At 47.1% G+C, this 16,185-nt stretch overlaps 1 protein-coding gene across 1 annotated transcript in view; it reads left to right on the forward strand.

The window, feature by feature from the left end:
* Window positions 1-11,889, forward strand: part of Vps29 (vacuolar protein sorting 29) — a 43,485-nt gene extending 31,596 nt beyond the window's left edge. Inside the window, exon 4 of the mRNA XM_068380421.1 lies at window positions 11,116-11,889. Within this exon, the coding sequence (XP_068236522.1) occupies window positions 11,116-11,236 (121 nt within the window). The 3' untranslated portion in view covers window positions 11,237-11,889. The remainder of the gene's footprint in view (window positions 1-11,115) is intronic.
* Window positions 11,890-16,185: the final 4,296 nt, after the last annotated feature.

Genomic DNA, 16,185 nt, shown 5'->3' on the forward strand with positions numbered 1-16,185 from the left:
ATTATCAAAACTTAAAGTAAAAGGAAAATTACTATTCTCATATTAATAGATTGTTAGGATTTTTATCTTATTACAATAATTGTAGTCACCAGTCATTCATAAATTAGGGTTAATCTATCATGTGTTTGTTCCCACGCATATACAAATTTTTCGTTATTTAGAAATAGTGTATACAGTATGTCTTCAACAGTGCTGGAACAGCCATTGAATTGTTAACAAGGTACTGTAGTCGGTTATTGACAGGTAGTATGAAGGGAAGTCCCGCCCACCTACCTGTAGGATTTTTCTTAATTTCAATCCTCCCTCTTGCAAAAGTAAGCACTCTGAAGCAACTTTTTATCCATTTGGAGAGATGGCGTTTCATATTATAGGATTCTCTTAACTATTTACTATTGTTGATATATCAATTAAAGCTGGTTGATTGTATCACATTCCAGGTGACAGTACATTTTGTTCACTTACAAGCTCAGTCACTAGCTCATCCCAAATTTGTCATTAAATATTAACATTCATGCCTCGAATACTGTTATGTCTTACTATGAAGGAGGTATAAAGATATTGGGTTATTTCTATTCAGTGAAGAAATGTAATTACTGTAAAAACAAAAATTTTAATCCACAAAACAACACATCGCTGTTACACTGGTACTGTTACATAAGCTATGCCTTTTGTCCCTGAACCTCAACATATGCGAAGCACCAATGTGCCAGTTGTAAACTATGAGTTTGAGATTTAAATGGCAAGGTAAACCTTATAGCTAAAACTTTCTTATAACTCTTTTTAAGAAATTCTGGTGTGGCATTGTCCTCAAAGTAATCAGAGACAGGTGCTTCTAAAACTATATACCTCTCAATTCCCCCTTTACGTGTTGTGGATCATATCATAGCTTATCACACCAAACAGCCAACCATTAAAGCGCTTTCATTGACATTAACCAAGTTACAGTTGTCCAAATTATGATATAGTGGTCTGGACTGGTCAGTTTTAAGGCCCCATTTGACTTGATTGTCACTTGTTCTGGCCACTCTAAAAGCAATTTCTTCAGTGGGGTCCTGCACTGCATTGTTGGGGGGGGAAGTAATCTATCAGAGTCGCTCTATTGTTCCATTCTATCATTCTATGCTGGTATTTGAGCTGGCAGTCCCTCCCCATTAGCAAAGCTTTTCCTTGACTTTAAGTCCACTTGTAACTAGCATTTGAGGATGCAATGTGTGTCGTGAGTCCAAGATTTGTTTGGTCTTTTCAATCTTTTTTTTTTTTTTTGTATGCCTCCTGATTTCTTGGTTGGGGCAATACCAGCGAGTTAGTAGAGGGTGTTGGTGGGAGTGGAACTACTGTTCCTGTGATGACTGCATGCCTTAATGAGCTTAAGATCTATTTTCTTGGTGCGTTATGAATCTGCTTCACACTGGTGCATCGCACGGGGCTAAGGCAGCTCTTCTTAGTGTGTATGAGCATTGTCTCCCCACCTGGTTCCTGCTAGTTTTTTTAGCAGGGAATTGAGAGAGCCAACCTTCCCTTGCAGCTTTTGCAGATGGGTAGCAAATGATTGAGTTCTATCCAGTGTTACCTGTAGGTACACTGGAAACTGGTGATGTTCTAGTTCTTCACCATGCCAGAGGATCTTCTTGAGTTTGCAATTGGCTTCTCTGTTTCTCAGGTGGAATGCACATACTTGTGTCTCGATGGGTTTGGATTCAGGCATTAATTGTCATAGTACTGCCCTTTTACTCTAGGGCAGCTGATAGTCAGGTATTTACTTTTTGAAAGGTGATGGCCAGACATACAGTAGATCGTCTGCATAGATGATTCTGTGCAAGTTTGGTGGGGAGAGTTGATCATTAGTATATATACATTGAACAGCAGTGGTGCAAAGACTGAGCCCTGAGGTAGGTCATTCTTTTGTGCTCTCCATCTGCTTTTAGTGCCATCCATCCCTACATAAAATTTGCTGCTTTTTATGAGGCTTCGGATTATATCCATTATAGTCTTGTTTTACAATGTTTTGGATAGCTTCCAAAGTAGGCCTCTGTGATTCACTGTGTTGTATGCAGCTGTTGGGTCTACAACACTGCTCCGGTAATTTGTTACTGTTCAAATCCTTCCTCTATATACTGGGTTAGGTTTAGGACCTGGCCACAGCAAGAGCATCCTGGTCTGAAACCAGCTTGGTCTGGGGTAAGGATGTTGTCTACTTTACTAAAAGATCATTAGTTATCACTTGGATGTGTAAATGCATTAATTTGTTCATTATGATTGGCGATGAAATGTGAACAAAAGTGTTTTCTGTTTTAGGTGGCTTGTTTAGGAAAAACATGGTATACTGTAAACTCACTCTGATTTCATGTATTTCGAATTTATAATAATGAAGTAAAAAAATATTATTAGTAATATCATCATTACAAAACCAATATTTCGTACGATATCTGTTGCTGCAGAAGCTAACCAATGCACAGATGAGTAAATGCATTCTTTTGTTTCTTATGATCAGAGATGTTACATAGACAAAGGAACGGTTTCATTTTAGGCTGCGTGTTTAGGAATAGCACCATATAAAATTCCCTTTTTTTTAATTTATTTTTGGATGTCTAAGGATACAGCAAAAGCAAGCCTATACATTGATTGTTTTGTAATTCACCAGTCATCTTGTACACACAAATTACGGTGCTTTGCCACGACCTGCAGCTTGGCATTCTCAAACAGGCATAAAGCAAGGACTTTTGACCTTGTAGCCATCTTACCCAAGGCTTGAGGGAACATGAGGGAAAGGAATGGACTCAACTGAGGTTTGATATCTTAACTTATCTTTCCATTGAATAAAAAGTGGACGTACCGTACGGTCTACCGTCAAAAAGAGGGCAATTACTGTACGGTGTGCTATCAGGAAGACGGCAAGTACAGTACATTTGATCATCAGAAAAACTACTCTTCACACTCAATGAACCTGATTGCTGTGTACATCTAGATCCTATAGCCCTGCAGAATTATCTCCTTGTCCTGTAGTCTTTGGTTTTCAATTCAAAATTAGAACTAATGACTGCCTTTTGCCTTAAGTTTTCACACTTCCTCATATGGTACCTAGAGTATTTGAATGAGACTATTCTTGTGATTTTCTCGACAAACAATTTCTCCTATCTCCCGTCAGAAGGCACTTGTGTGTACAGATACAGTTGACCAGTTACCACTATTTGAGAATCATATTTAATCAGTAACTCAGCCACATTACCAGGAAGAAAGGGAGGACTGAATTATGCTGATAACACATTGAACTAACCTTGCAACAGACAGAGAAAAGTAACACATGACCAAGAACATCAGGCTTGATGGTAATGTCTTCTGAAACCTTCATCTTTGGGAGCTCCTTTTACATGGGAGCCAGTTTCTTTGGAAGCATCACTTCTAAGCAGTGTAGGTAGTAGGTTGGCCAGGGCACCAACCATCTGTTGAGACACTACCGCTAGAGAGTTATGGGGTCCTTTGACTGGCCAGACAGGACTACATTGGATCCCTCTCTCTGGTTATGGTTCACTTTCCCTTTGCCTACACATACACTGAATAGTCTGGCCTATTCTTTACAGAATTTCCTCTGACCTCATACACCTGACAACACTGAGATTACTAAACAATTCTTCTTCACCCAATGGGTTAACTACTACACTGGAATTGTTCAGTGGCTACTGTACTTTTATCTTGGTAAGGGTAGAAGAGAATCTTTAGCTATGATAAGCAGCTCTTCTAGGCGATGGACACTTCAAAATTAAGCCACTGTTCTCTAATCTTGGGTAGTGCCCTAGCCTCTGTACCATGGTCTTCCACTATCGTTTGGGTTAGAGTTCTCTTGCTTGAGGGTACACTCGAGCACACTATTCTATCTAATTTTTCTTCCTCTTGTTTAGTTAAAATGTTTTTATAGTTTATATAGGAAATATCACAAATTTTAAGTAATTTGTATTTTTCCTAACAGTACTTACCTCAAACTACTTTCTTAGGAGTATCTGGGATCACTTCCCAACCGACCAGAGTTTTGTGTAGTTTACCCTATATCCATTTTCTATGAGGGGTATCCTCAGGCGGAGTGATACGCGCCCTGAGGCTAACCCTGGGTCAGAGAGCATGCTTGCTCAGGTCTCGACCTCCGTAAGTTCTTGGTAGTTTTAGGTTTCTAAGAATTCCATAAGGCACTCGGGGAAGGAAGGGCGGGCCATTACCCGAAAGTAGTTCGAGGTAAGTACTGTTAGGAAAAATACAAATTACTTAAAATTTGTGATTTGTTCCAACACGGAGTACTTACCTCGAACTACTTTCTTAGGAGACTTATACTTTAGGAGGTGGGAGTGGCCTTAAACCTTGTGAGACCGTGCTGAGATATATCCAAAGACCTAGATAGGAGGCTAGGTCTTGATGACCCCAAGGAAAAACGAGAATAGAGGAAACTACACAAAAAGCTCATCTTAGTGTCTAAGTAACTCACTTCTGCAACAAATCCTAGGAGCCATGTCCTTCCAAAGTAGGGGTCCTTGTATCCCAGCTCAGGAGTCCTATCGGAGACCATTTTAAGTGTAATAGGGGGAGGAAGAACAAGGGGGTTAAGGAACGAACCTGTCTCTCTTGTACTTTCTACCCGTGGTTATCACGGGGGCTAGACCTTTAAACCGTTTGGAGCGCAGAAACGACGGTACCTATCGAGAACCCGTCCAGGGATTTTCTTGAATAGTCCTTCAAGTAATGAGCTGTGAAGGTAGACTGGTTGCTCTCAGGATCTGGCCCACTGCCATATTCTTCTCGAAAGCTAACGTGGTACTCAGACCCCTAATGTCGTGGGGTCTGGGCTTTCCCAGCAGCGGGATATCCGCCTTACTGCAGGCCCTGATAATCACCTGCCTCAGCCAGAAGGCGATAGTGTTCTTCGAGACTGGCTTCTTCACCAGGCCCGTGGACACAGACTTTTGATCTCGGGCCAAAGTCTGGCTGTCCTCTCTAAGTATTTTCTTACGGCCCTGACAGGGCACAGTCGCAAGTCCTTCGAGTTGTCCGATAGAGGAATTGCTGGTATTGAGAACCCCTCAAACCTGGGATCCCACACGGCCGGATTCTGGGTCTTCGCAATGAAGGATGGCACGAACCTGAAGGTGAGCTCCCGCAAACCCTTCGAGTGAGAGACCTCGTAGGACTGTCCATGTATCTCCCCTACTCGTTTCGCCAAAGCTAATGCCAATAAGAAAACTGTCTTGAGGGTGAGATCCTTGTCCACGATGTTCTTTTAGGGGTTGGAAGGGAGGCTCTGACAACATCTTCCGGACCCTGCTCACGTCCCACTGTGGCACCCGAACGGCTTGCGAGGGACACGATTGCTCGAAGCTCTTAATGAGCATCGAGAGATGTCTGGAGGTTCCCAGGTCGATGCCCTTCAGGAGGAAGACTTGACCCAGAGCAGCCCGCACTCCCTTGATGGCCGGGATGGACATGTTGACCACGTCCCTGAGATAACCAAGAAGTCTGCTATCTCCGGGATGGAGGCCCTCAGGGGCCTGATGTTCTTAGAGGTGCACCACTTAGTAAAGGTGGCCCATTTTGCTTGGTAGACTGCTGCCGATGATTGCCTCAGGTAGCCTGACATCCTCGCTGCCGTCCCCAACGAATACAGTAGCCTGCTTTCCTCAGGAGACGCTCGATATCCTCCACGCGTGAAGACGGAGGTACCGAGGGTTCTCGTGAAGCCTTTGGAAATGTGGTTGCCGAAGAAGATCTGGCCTGTCTGGAAGGGGCCAAGGTGGAAGTCGTGCCAGTTCTTTTAGATCCACGAACCATTCTCTCTCCGGCCACCAGGGCGCTACCAAAGTCATCCACAGGTTGTCCGCCCTCCTTACCCTGTTGAGGACCTGTCTGAGCATCCCGAAGGGGGGGGGGGGGGGGGGAGGCGTAAACGTCGAGGTTGTCCAAGGGATGTTGGAAGGCGTCTTCGAACGCCGCTCTTGGGTCTGGCACAGGAGAACAAAACACGGGGAGCTGTGCGTTCAACCTCGTTGCGAAGAGGTCCATCACTGGCGATCCCCATTTTAGAATGATGGTTTGGCTACTTCTGGGTGCAGGGACCATTCGGAACCCACTACTTGTCCCATCCTGCTGAGGCCGTCGGCCAGGACGTTCCTTTTTCCCGGAATGAACCTTGCTGAGATCCTGATCTGTTCTACTTCGGCCCATTCCAGAAGTTCCAACGTGAGGACGCACAACTCCTTTGATCTTAGTCCTCCTTGTTTCTTTATGTAGGCCACCACCGTGGCGTTGTCGCACATCAACGCCACAGTATTCCCCGGAGTAGATGGACGAACTCCAGGCATGCCCTTTGTACTGCCTTAACTCTAGCATGTTTATGTGCTGGGCTTTCTCCTCGTCCGTCCAAGTCCCTCTTGCTGACCGTCCGAGCAGATGGGCATCCCACCCCTCCTTTGATGCGTCCGTGAACAGTAGCATCTCCGGAGGGTCAGCTGCGAAGGGCACTCCCTTGAGGGTGTTTGACCTGCCGTACCACCACTCTAGGACCTCCTTCGTCTCCGGGAACGCTGGGATCACCTTGTGGGGGGAGTCCCTCTGGTTCCAGTTCTCCTTCAGATTCTACTGGACCTCTCTGAGCTTCAGCCTGGTCTGGGGGACCAGTTTCTCTGACACAAGGTGTCCTATCAGCCTCTGCCAGTCCTTCGCTCTCCTGGGCTGGTCCGACAGGAAGGGACGGAGGACTTGGTCTAGGTTGTCTAATCTCTCTGCGGAGGGGAAGGCTCTCGCCAACTGGGAGTTCAGAACCACTCCGAGGTAGGACATCCTGGAGGAGGGTATCAACTGGGACTTCTTTAAGTTGATGATGATACCCAGGACGTTGCAGAACCGCAGAAGCTTCGTGCCTTGTTCCCTCAGTACTTCCACTAAGGCTGAAAGTAACAACCAGTCGTCTAGGTACCGAATCAGGCGAATGCCCAGTTCGTGTGCCCAGGCTGAGACCGTTGTGAAGACCTCAGGGGCTGTGGACAGCCCGAAGCAGAGGGTCTTGAACTGCAACGTCTGGGTACCCCATTTCACCCGTAGGTACTTCCTGCTGGAGAGATGAACTGGAATTTGGAAGTAGGCATCCTTGAGGTCTACTGACATCATGAAGTCCTCTTCCCTCAAGGACACTAAGACCGACTTCGGAGTGTCCATCTTGAAGTCGGTCTTGCACACAAATTTGTTGAGGGCTGAGTGGTCTATGACCGGTCTCCAGCCCCCTGTTGCTTTCTCCACCAGGAACAGCCTGCTGTAGAACCCCGGACCAGGGTCCTTGACTGGTTCCATCGCTCCTTTTGCCAACATCGCTGAGACTTCTTCCTGTAGGGCTGTCTTTCAAGGGGTCCTTGGGGGCTGCCTGCTGATCTGGTATCAGAGGTGGGGGTTCCGCTAGGAAGAGTAACCTGTACCCTTCCTTCAGGACTGCTACGGTCCACGGGTCTGCTCCGTGGTCTTTCCATGCTTGCCAAGAGTGTTTGAGGCATCCCCCCACCTGAGGCTTCGGCAGGAGTAGGGGCCTCCCTCCCTATCTTCTCCTAGAGGCGCAGCCTTAACGCCTTCTCCTGGACGCTGCATACGAAGGCCTATAGGAGGATTGGGCTGAGGCTGCTCCCCTACGGGAGGGCTGAGAGAACTGTGACCAGGCCGTAGTAGGGGTGTCTCTCCTGGGCTTGCTATGAGTAGCCCGAGGAGGTAGAGGAACATCGGAGGTCGACCTTCTGTGCGCAGGCCTCCTCACTGGGGGGGTGGGGGGGATCGCCCTGGTCCTGAGTTTCCTGACCCTTTCAATTGACTCCTCAGCTGCCTTAGGGGGAAAATTGAGTCGTCCCACAGGGTTAGGCTTCTCAGGGACCTCTCCTCTCTGTCGGGGAGCCGTCTGGTGATCTTGTTAAGGACCGTGTCCCTCCTCCGTAGGACCCAGTTGGCGGCCTGCGCTAGTGACTGGTATGACAGAAACTTCAGGGCCTTACCTCCCGAGCTAATCGGCTCCTTGAGTAAGGTCTGATTTTCTGGGAGAGGTCGTACGATGCCTGGACGCTCACCAGGGTAGAAGCCCACTAATCCAGCCAGGAGGAGACGTTCACAAGGTCCTTCGCTATCTCCTCCATCATGGTGGCTTCCGTAGGAGAAAAACAGATTGGTGCTGTCGAAGCCCTCTCTTCCGCAGCTCCTTGTCCCAAAACGGCGAGTGCAGGTTCCAGTTTACAGCCACCTGCACGGTGGCCCTACGGAAGTTAAAACTTGCTCTGGGACTTCAGGCCCTGTAGTTGTTTGGAGGAACTCTGGTTCTTGGGAGCCTTGGTGTGGTTGGCCACAATCTTGTCTACGTGGGCTCTACCTAGCTTCACATCCCTGGCTAACGGAAGTGCCAGGGAGGGTCTCTGCTGGACGGGGGCATCCACCAGTCTGTTGAGACTGGACCGCCAGGATTCCTCGGAGGAGAGCTCGGGCTCGTCCAGCCTGTGGTATCTCCAAATGAGGCCTATCACTCTTCGATAGGCTGACACCTCCGCTGCTGAACCCTCCCCCTGATCGTTCAGCTCCTCTGCAGGATGAACTGCTGCATGCGACGGGGCACCTCCGCCGGAGGCCTTCATACGGGGAGACCCCAAGGCCTTGGTCCTCTCCATCTCCTGGGGTTCTGGCTGAAGAACGGGCATAGCCGTCGAGATCGAGGCCTCCGTCCTCGGTCTATCCTTCCTCACGGAGGTCCACGTGTCTGCGGGTCTACTCGACGAGGGGAGCCGTCCTTCACGATCCTGACGGCTCAGGGATGTCTTGGAAGTCTGGACGCGGCTTCCAGACCGAAGGGGCGACTCTCTCCGCTGAGCGGATGGAGCCGGAACCTTCGCTGACTTATGCCTGTCTGCTGGGACCTGGAACGACGGCTCCCTCCGTCGGTCGAATCTGCTATTGGACGAGTATCTCTCCGGAGAATGGGTTCTAGGGCGCCAACCTGAAGAGCCTGGAACCGCTGCCAACTCCAACAGTCTGCTGCGAGGTATAACAACCCACTCCTCGTCTGGGGAGCCACTTCTCCTCCATTTTCTTCTGGGGGATCCGGAACGTCTTCTCCCGTGGTGAGACCTGGAGCAGGAGCGCGAACGGGAGTGCCTCCTGCGGGACTTCTCTCGATGTCTTCTGTGTTTCCTCCGGGCTTCGTCCTCGGAGGAGCAGGAAAAAGCCTCGACTGACGAACCCGACGACTTGTAGCCCCGTTTAGGCGGGCCCGACTCACGCGAAGACGTAGGAGGGTTCCCTCGACGCTCGACCGATGGCGGGGCCTGTAAGAAGACGTCCGAAAACGTAGCAGATGGCGCTGGAGGGGAGCGCGGACGCTCTTCTGTGGGGAACCAGGAACCGAAGCCCTCTTCCATTCTCAGCGGGGACTTGAAGTGCGTCTTCCCAGAGAACTGGGCCATCTTCTGTGACTGGTATCATAGAAGAGATACTTCTCTGGTTGGAGCATCTGCAGTTATTATTATTGCTAGTTAAGCTACGCTGGATAAGCAGGATGCTATAAGCTTTGAGCAATCTTATCCTGGGGTTGGAGCATCTGCAGTTGTTATTGCTGGTAGAGCTACGACCCTATTTGGAAAAGCAGGATGCTATAAGCTTCAAGTAGTCTTACCCTCCCCATGTGTTTAGACCCCTGCAGTGTGATGTCACCTGACTCCTCAAGTCTCTTATGCTTGTGAAACATGAACTCTGAAGTCAGGGCATCAGACAGAAATCTAACCATCGAAAGAGTTCTTGCTAAAGCCTTAGCCTTGGCAAAGCGAGTAGTTGAGCTTTATGGCATTTCTATGGTTTCTTATTTTTGTTTTGGAGTTCATGGACAAGACCAGTGACCCCATATCCCGGTTGGAGTCCTTCATCCCTTCTCTACAAGAAGCAACAAGCAAGAATCAAATTGACTTTCTTCTCTGCCCCATGAGGGTACTACGTTGCTATCTAAAGAGAACGCATAGTTTCAAGCCTCAGTACAGACACTTTTTCAGTACAAGAAGGGTAAAGAAGATACCCAAGAACACTTTAATGAGACCACTAGACGTCTACCAGCAACGAGCAAGTGAATGTAATGACCATCTTCACCACTGGCTCCATCCCAGCATTGAGGAAGAATCTGTCATTGGCACAAGTCTTGAAAGCAGGAGTCTGGAAATGCCAAAAAACCATCACTGTGCACTGCCTTTGAAGATAAGTATACCTTAGCTCCCTTTACTCTTGGTCTGGTGGTAGTTGCTTAAGAGATTATGTAGGAAACCTACCTTCATGAGACAAGCAACCTGGCAAAGATGGTGGTCGCGACATTAGCTTAGAGTGAAAGATGGGATGACTGGCCCTCCCCTCCCATGTGGTGCAGTAGTCGTGTCATGTAAAGTCCTAGGCGTTAAGAAGGCACCCCCCTTTTTCCACAGGAGTTGGTTCTCCAATTAACCAGGAAAGTTAAACCTGCTAGTTTGACTTATAGGGACTTCTTTCTTCCTACGAAAAGGACGATGGTTCGTATTCGTATACAACATGAGCATATGATAAATTTTAATGTTATGTTTATTTTACCTAACTGCAAACTAATACCTCTATAATAGTTAAACAGTAGTTGTGGACAAACCAATAACTTACTCCTATTAAAAGACTTTGAAAAAATCAAGTTAGAAGAATCTCTGATATTCAACTTTTTCCTAGGAGTATGTACCCAGGAAGTTCTTTAAATCAAATTTCCCACCTCAATCACTCTTCTCAGTCCTGGACGTAAGTGGTTATTTTGGTACAGGTGGGACTTCCTCATGCTACCTGTCTTTAACTAAGGAACCTTAAGGAACCTTGTTAATGCAATAGCTGTTCCAGTACTGCTTTAGATATATGCTACAAGTACTCTGTTTGTACAATGTAGCTAGGAAAAATATGAATTGCTTTTAAAATATTAGCTTCATCATATAGTATTTCCATTTTTTTATTGGGTTTGTAAAGTACTTCCATTTTTTTATTGGTTTTGTAAAGTCTATCCCACTGCTAAGATGAATCAAGATTGTCACTGAAAAAAAAAAAATCAATTAATTTACTCTTCTTCTTCAGAGAAATCACACCCTCTTTTGTTTTGATGGACATCCAGAGCTCAACTGTCGTCACTTACGTCTATCAGTTGGTAGGGGATGAAGTAAAAGTTGAAAGGATAGAGTATAAGAAAGCAAACTAAATGATAGCTCTTTTCTAGTCTCTACATTCATCACTCAAGTTGGGATGATTTGTGAATTACACTACAAGTATATTCATGCTACAAATACAGTGTTATATAGTCTATGGAATATAGTTTTAGTCCTAATTGTGTTTCCTAAGGTCAGTTAAAAAGATTTTCAGTTTTTTTCTTGACAGCAACTAAGAATTCATTTATCATATCATTTTCTAGCATTGAAGCTTGTTTGTAAATATAGTAGTTCTTAAAATTAAATTTTTTATACAGTCTTTCTCTCTAGGGCTGTTCTCATTAAGATCAGACATTTTATGTTAAGAGAATAATTATTATTAAATATTTCTAGATTACTTTTAGAGTTTATTGTTGTACTTTTATGTAGGTCTTAGATAGATTTTGGACATTGTTTACACTTCCAAGGTAAAATGAATTATTAAAAAATACATTAAAATTAGATAGAACCAAACCTTGATTTGTAATCAATCAGCTATGTCATTTACAGTAACTTAATTTTCAGGTTGGTTAAATTGTATACAGAGATTAAATATAAACCATTCCATTTTTTGGTAAATACTATAGTGGTTAGAAATCTATCATGAATTGTTTCACATGTGTGATACTCTTGTATCCTAATCTTGTAATAAATACTGCTTTGTTTATCTGCCTTTAATATAAACCAAACTAATAGTAGACGTCAGCCTAAGTGGAAACGGCCGCTTTAAATGAGCTAAGCACAGCTGGTTCAGTTTAATAGTAGGTACGCCCATCACCAGCGTATTGATGCACTTCTAGGTATCCTATTCTGACTGTTTTAATAATTTTCTATTTCTTTTGCACAGTTCTTATAAATTGCTCTCTCTTTCAGTTTGGATTAATGGTCATGCAGTCGTGCTTCAGGAATACTTGTGGAACCTGTATTTGTTATAGTTTCCTGAGTTACTTGCATTTATCCAACATGTCCTTGTTCCTGCCTGTCCTAGCACTTGTTTTTGTGTGGGTGGCCGACAACTTGAGACTACAGATTTTGCTCTGTTGGCAGAGGAGCTCCTGCTCTGAGTGTAAAAGGGGATCGTTCTTCTACCTCTCACAAGGAAATAGTCCTTTCCCCATGCGAGTACATGAAGTAGTCCACTGGTGGTCTTTGTTCTAGATCACGAGACCATGTCCCACAATCCACGATCTACTCTCCTCCATGAGGCGACGATCCACAAGAAGACAGTTGTTAGCACAAGAATGATTGCCCAGATGTTAATGATCTCTACAAAGTAATGTTCACGATCACTATCGTCTTCAAGTGTATCCACACACAATCACGGTCTACTTCTCCAGCATAGCTGAAAACGTACGCCTTTTAATGGACTCTGGGTTTGTATAGTTAGAAAAATACAAATTACTTAATAGAATTTGATATTCCATTTTTCCAGATAACCGAGTAGCGAATGCCTTTGGTGTGATGGCGTGGGCCCAGGTTGAAACTAGAGTGAACACTCGTGAAAACTTGTAGTGCTGTTGACAGGCCGAAGCACAGCACTTGAAACGTATACCTTGTGCATACGGAATCTTGGGTACTTCCTTGATGCTGTATGGATTGGGATCTGGAAGTACACATCTGTCACAAGTTCACTGTGATCAGGATAAAGTCGCACACGACCAAGAGGTCTATAACTGGATCAGGATAAACTCGCTAAAGGCCAAGAGGTATATGACTGGTTTTCAGTCTCCAGACACCTTTTTTACAAGAAAGAGTTGACTGAAGCAGCATGGGAACCAGTTTACGACCTCCTGGGGAGCGCCCTTCTCTACTTCCACCTGAAGGGCGATGTCCCTCGCTGATCCCTTGTCAAAGGACAATGAACTTATTGGGTGATAAATCAGAGGGAGAGATCGGATGAACAGGACGATGTACCTGACGGAAGGACACTTACTGTCCAGGGCTCAGCACCATGGAGCCCCCACCACAGCCACCTGCATCTCAAACATCCTTTCACTGGTAGAATTGCAGAGGATAATTCCTCTCTTGTGGGGGCGCTACCTTCCCATCCCCGAGACCCTTTTTCTCTGAAAGATTTACCCTTCCTGGCAATGTTCTTCCTGGAAGGCTCAGGCCAAGTGTTCTGGCTTGCCTTCCTCCATTTCCCCGCAACAGCTTTGTAGTCATCCACGGGGAACAATGACTGGTTGGAGATAGGGAAGTTGCAGAGCAGGAGGACTTCCCTCTTTGGCACTTGCTTCAGGAACTGAGGACGATAGAATCTTTTCTCTCTAAGTCCCAGTTGGCCTAATGGTTAGCAGCATTTATGGGCCTTGCAAGAACTATACCGCCCTGGCACCAGACAGGACGATGTTCTTGAAAACTTGTTCTTTGTCAGGGTTAGACAGATCTTCGGTGTCATCCAAGTAGCTGACAATACCCAACCAACAGTCCAACCAAGAGAGGCTTGAATGGTCTCCTTCCTTAGTCTCCATTCCTGAAGCGTCACCGGCGGAAAACAGAACTGGTTGTGCTGGGAACTCGTCGTCGGCGCCCACTCGTGTCCGAGTATTGGGTTCTGTCGTTAGCCATCAGCCTCCTGTCTGTGGGGTGGGTGCTTATGCCTGATGTGGCTGTTAAGTCCTAGTCTGTGGTGGAAGAGTCGCGGACAGTGTTCACAAGGGAGGGTAGGTGGTGGGCGGGGCTGTTCTAATCGCTCTCTCCTTCTTCTCCTCCTAGCCTCCTCATTTTGTCTCCTCCTCTCCTCGAAGTCCACGGTGCCATGGTGTATACTGTACTCCTCCAGGTTTTCCTGTCCCTGGCTGTTTCTTCCCATGAGGAAGGATCGATGTCAGTTAGAGCCAGGGTGCGCTTTAGTTGATCTTTATAGCGCATTTTCGGGGCTCCTCGTGGTCTGGTGCCCTGGGTCAGTTCTCCGTAGAATATTTTCTTTGGGAGCCTAGATGGATCCATCCTATGCACGTGTCCTATCCAGCGGAGGCGGTGGTGGATGATGGTGGCCTCCACGCTGGTCAGCGAGGCACGTTCTAAGACTTCAATGTTGGTGGTGTGGCTCTCCCAGGGGATTTTCAAGATCTGCCTGTTTCATTTGTTGGAAGCGTTCTAGGATTTTAATATCGTTTCTATATAGCGTCCATGTTTCACATGCATACAGGAGCGTGGAGAGGACTACTGCCCTGAACACCATTATTTTGGTGGTCATTGTCAGTTGGTGGTTGTTAAATACGCGGCAGTTGAGTCGGCCAAAGGCGGAGTGGGCTGCCCTGATCCTGTTCTCCACGTCCTTTTTGCTTGTGGGAGCTGATGTTAGGATGCTCCCTAGGTAGGAGAACTGGTCCACCTGTTCTAACGGTTGGTCATTCACTGTGGTATTGAAGTTGGGGAGCATCAGTCCTGGTGGATGTTGGACGAGGGTCTTGGTTTTGTCTGAGTTGACTTGCATCCCAAAACGTTCGTAGGCAGAGTTGTATGCATCAGCTAACGACTGCAGGTCCTCTGCCGTCTGACCTGGGGTGGCATTGTCGTCAGCATACTGCAGTTCTCGCACTGCACACAAGGTGGTCTTGGTTCTGGCGCGGAGTCTAGCGAGGTTGAAAGCGCCTCCATCCATGCGGAAACGTAGGTCGACTGAGGGTGTGTCTGGGGGAATCTCGTTGAGCATTGCTGCGGTGTATAGCGAGAAACACGTCGGGGCCAGAACACAGCCCTGCTTCAGGCCGCCGTTGATGGGGAATGGGTCTGAAAGAGAGTTCTGGTGGCAGACTCTCCCAACCATTCCGTCATGGAGGGCACACCAGCTTGACAAAATCGGGTGGGCAGCCATATCTTTTGAGGACAGCCCACATGGCAGGTCGAGGTACTTTGTCGAAGGCCTTTTTCAAATCCCAGAAGATGAACACTATGGGCTGTTGTTGTTCGAGGCTCTTCTCTTGTAGTTGTCGCGCACAGAAGATCATGTCTATGGTCCCGCGGGAAGGTCGAAAGCCGCACTGGGACTCTGGCAGGACGTCTTCTGCGAGAATAAGGAGGCGGTCAAGGAGAATCCGAGCGAAAATCTTACTCGCGATGCTTAGTAGTGATATTCCCCGGTAGTTGTTACAGTTCTCCCTGTCTCCCTTCTTGAAGATGGTAATGATGTTTGCATTGCGGAAGTCACTGGGGGGGGGTCTTGGTCTCCCATATTTTCAGTTTAAGGAGCATCAAATGGTTCCTCAAGCCGGGACCACCGTGAGTGAGGAGCTCCAACGGGATGTTGTCTGGCCCTGGGGCTTTGCCGAGCTTCATGCACTCAGGGCCTTGTTGAAGTCATGGATGGAGGGTGGTAGTGCCATCCAGTGACGGACGGGATGCTGCGGGGTCATTCGCAGGAGATTGTCTGGGGAGTCTGCTTGGTCATTGAGGAGGTTCTCAAAGTGAGACCTCCACCTGGCCAGGATGCCCTCGCTGTTGGTGATGGTCGTGGCCCCATCCGCGTCCTTCAGGCTGCCCACTGATGACCGTGTGGGACCGAATATTTCTTTTGTTGCTGCATAGAAGCTGCGCAGGTCACGTTGGTAAGCGAAACTCTGTATTTCTGCAGCTTTTCTTTGCCACCAGGTGTTCTGGGCTTCACGGATACCTCTTTGGCAACCAGCTTCAGCTACCTTGTGAGCACATTTGTTAGCTGCTGTTGGTTGGTTTTCCACAGTCAGGCGTGCTTGTCGTTTGGTTTCAATAAGAGAGATGGTAGCATCATTCTCATCAAACCAATCCTGCCGTTTCTTGGTGGTGTAGCCTAGTGTTTCCTCCGCGGCACGGGCCATGGCATTTCTGAGGGTGGTCCAGTGGTGCTCGACAGTGGCCTGACCCACAGGGTCTGCGAGGTATTGTTCGCAGGCCTCCTTGTAGTTCTGTGCCACCTGCTGGGAACTAATCCATAGACAACCCCTAGGTTAAAGCTAACATCACCGGATTGAAGGGTCAT

Source organism: Palaemon carinicauda, chromosome 9 (assembly GCF_036898095.1).
Source record: "Palaemon carinicauda isolate YSFRI2023 chromosome 9, ASM3689809v2, whole genome shotgun sequence".
NCBI classification, from domain to species: Eukaryota; Metazoa; Arthropoda; class Malacostraca; order Decapoda; family Palaemonidae; genus Palaemon; species Palaemon carinicauda.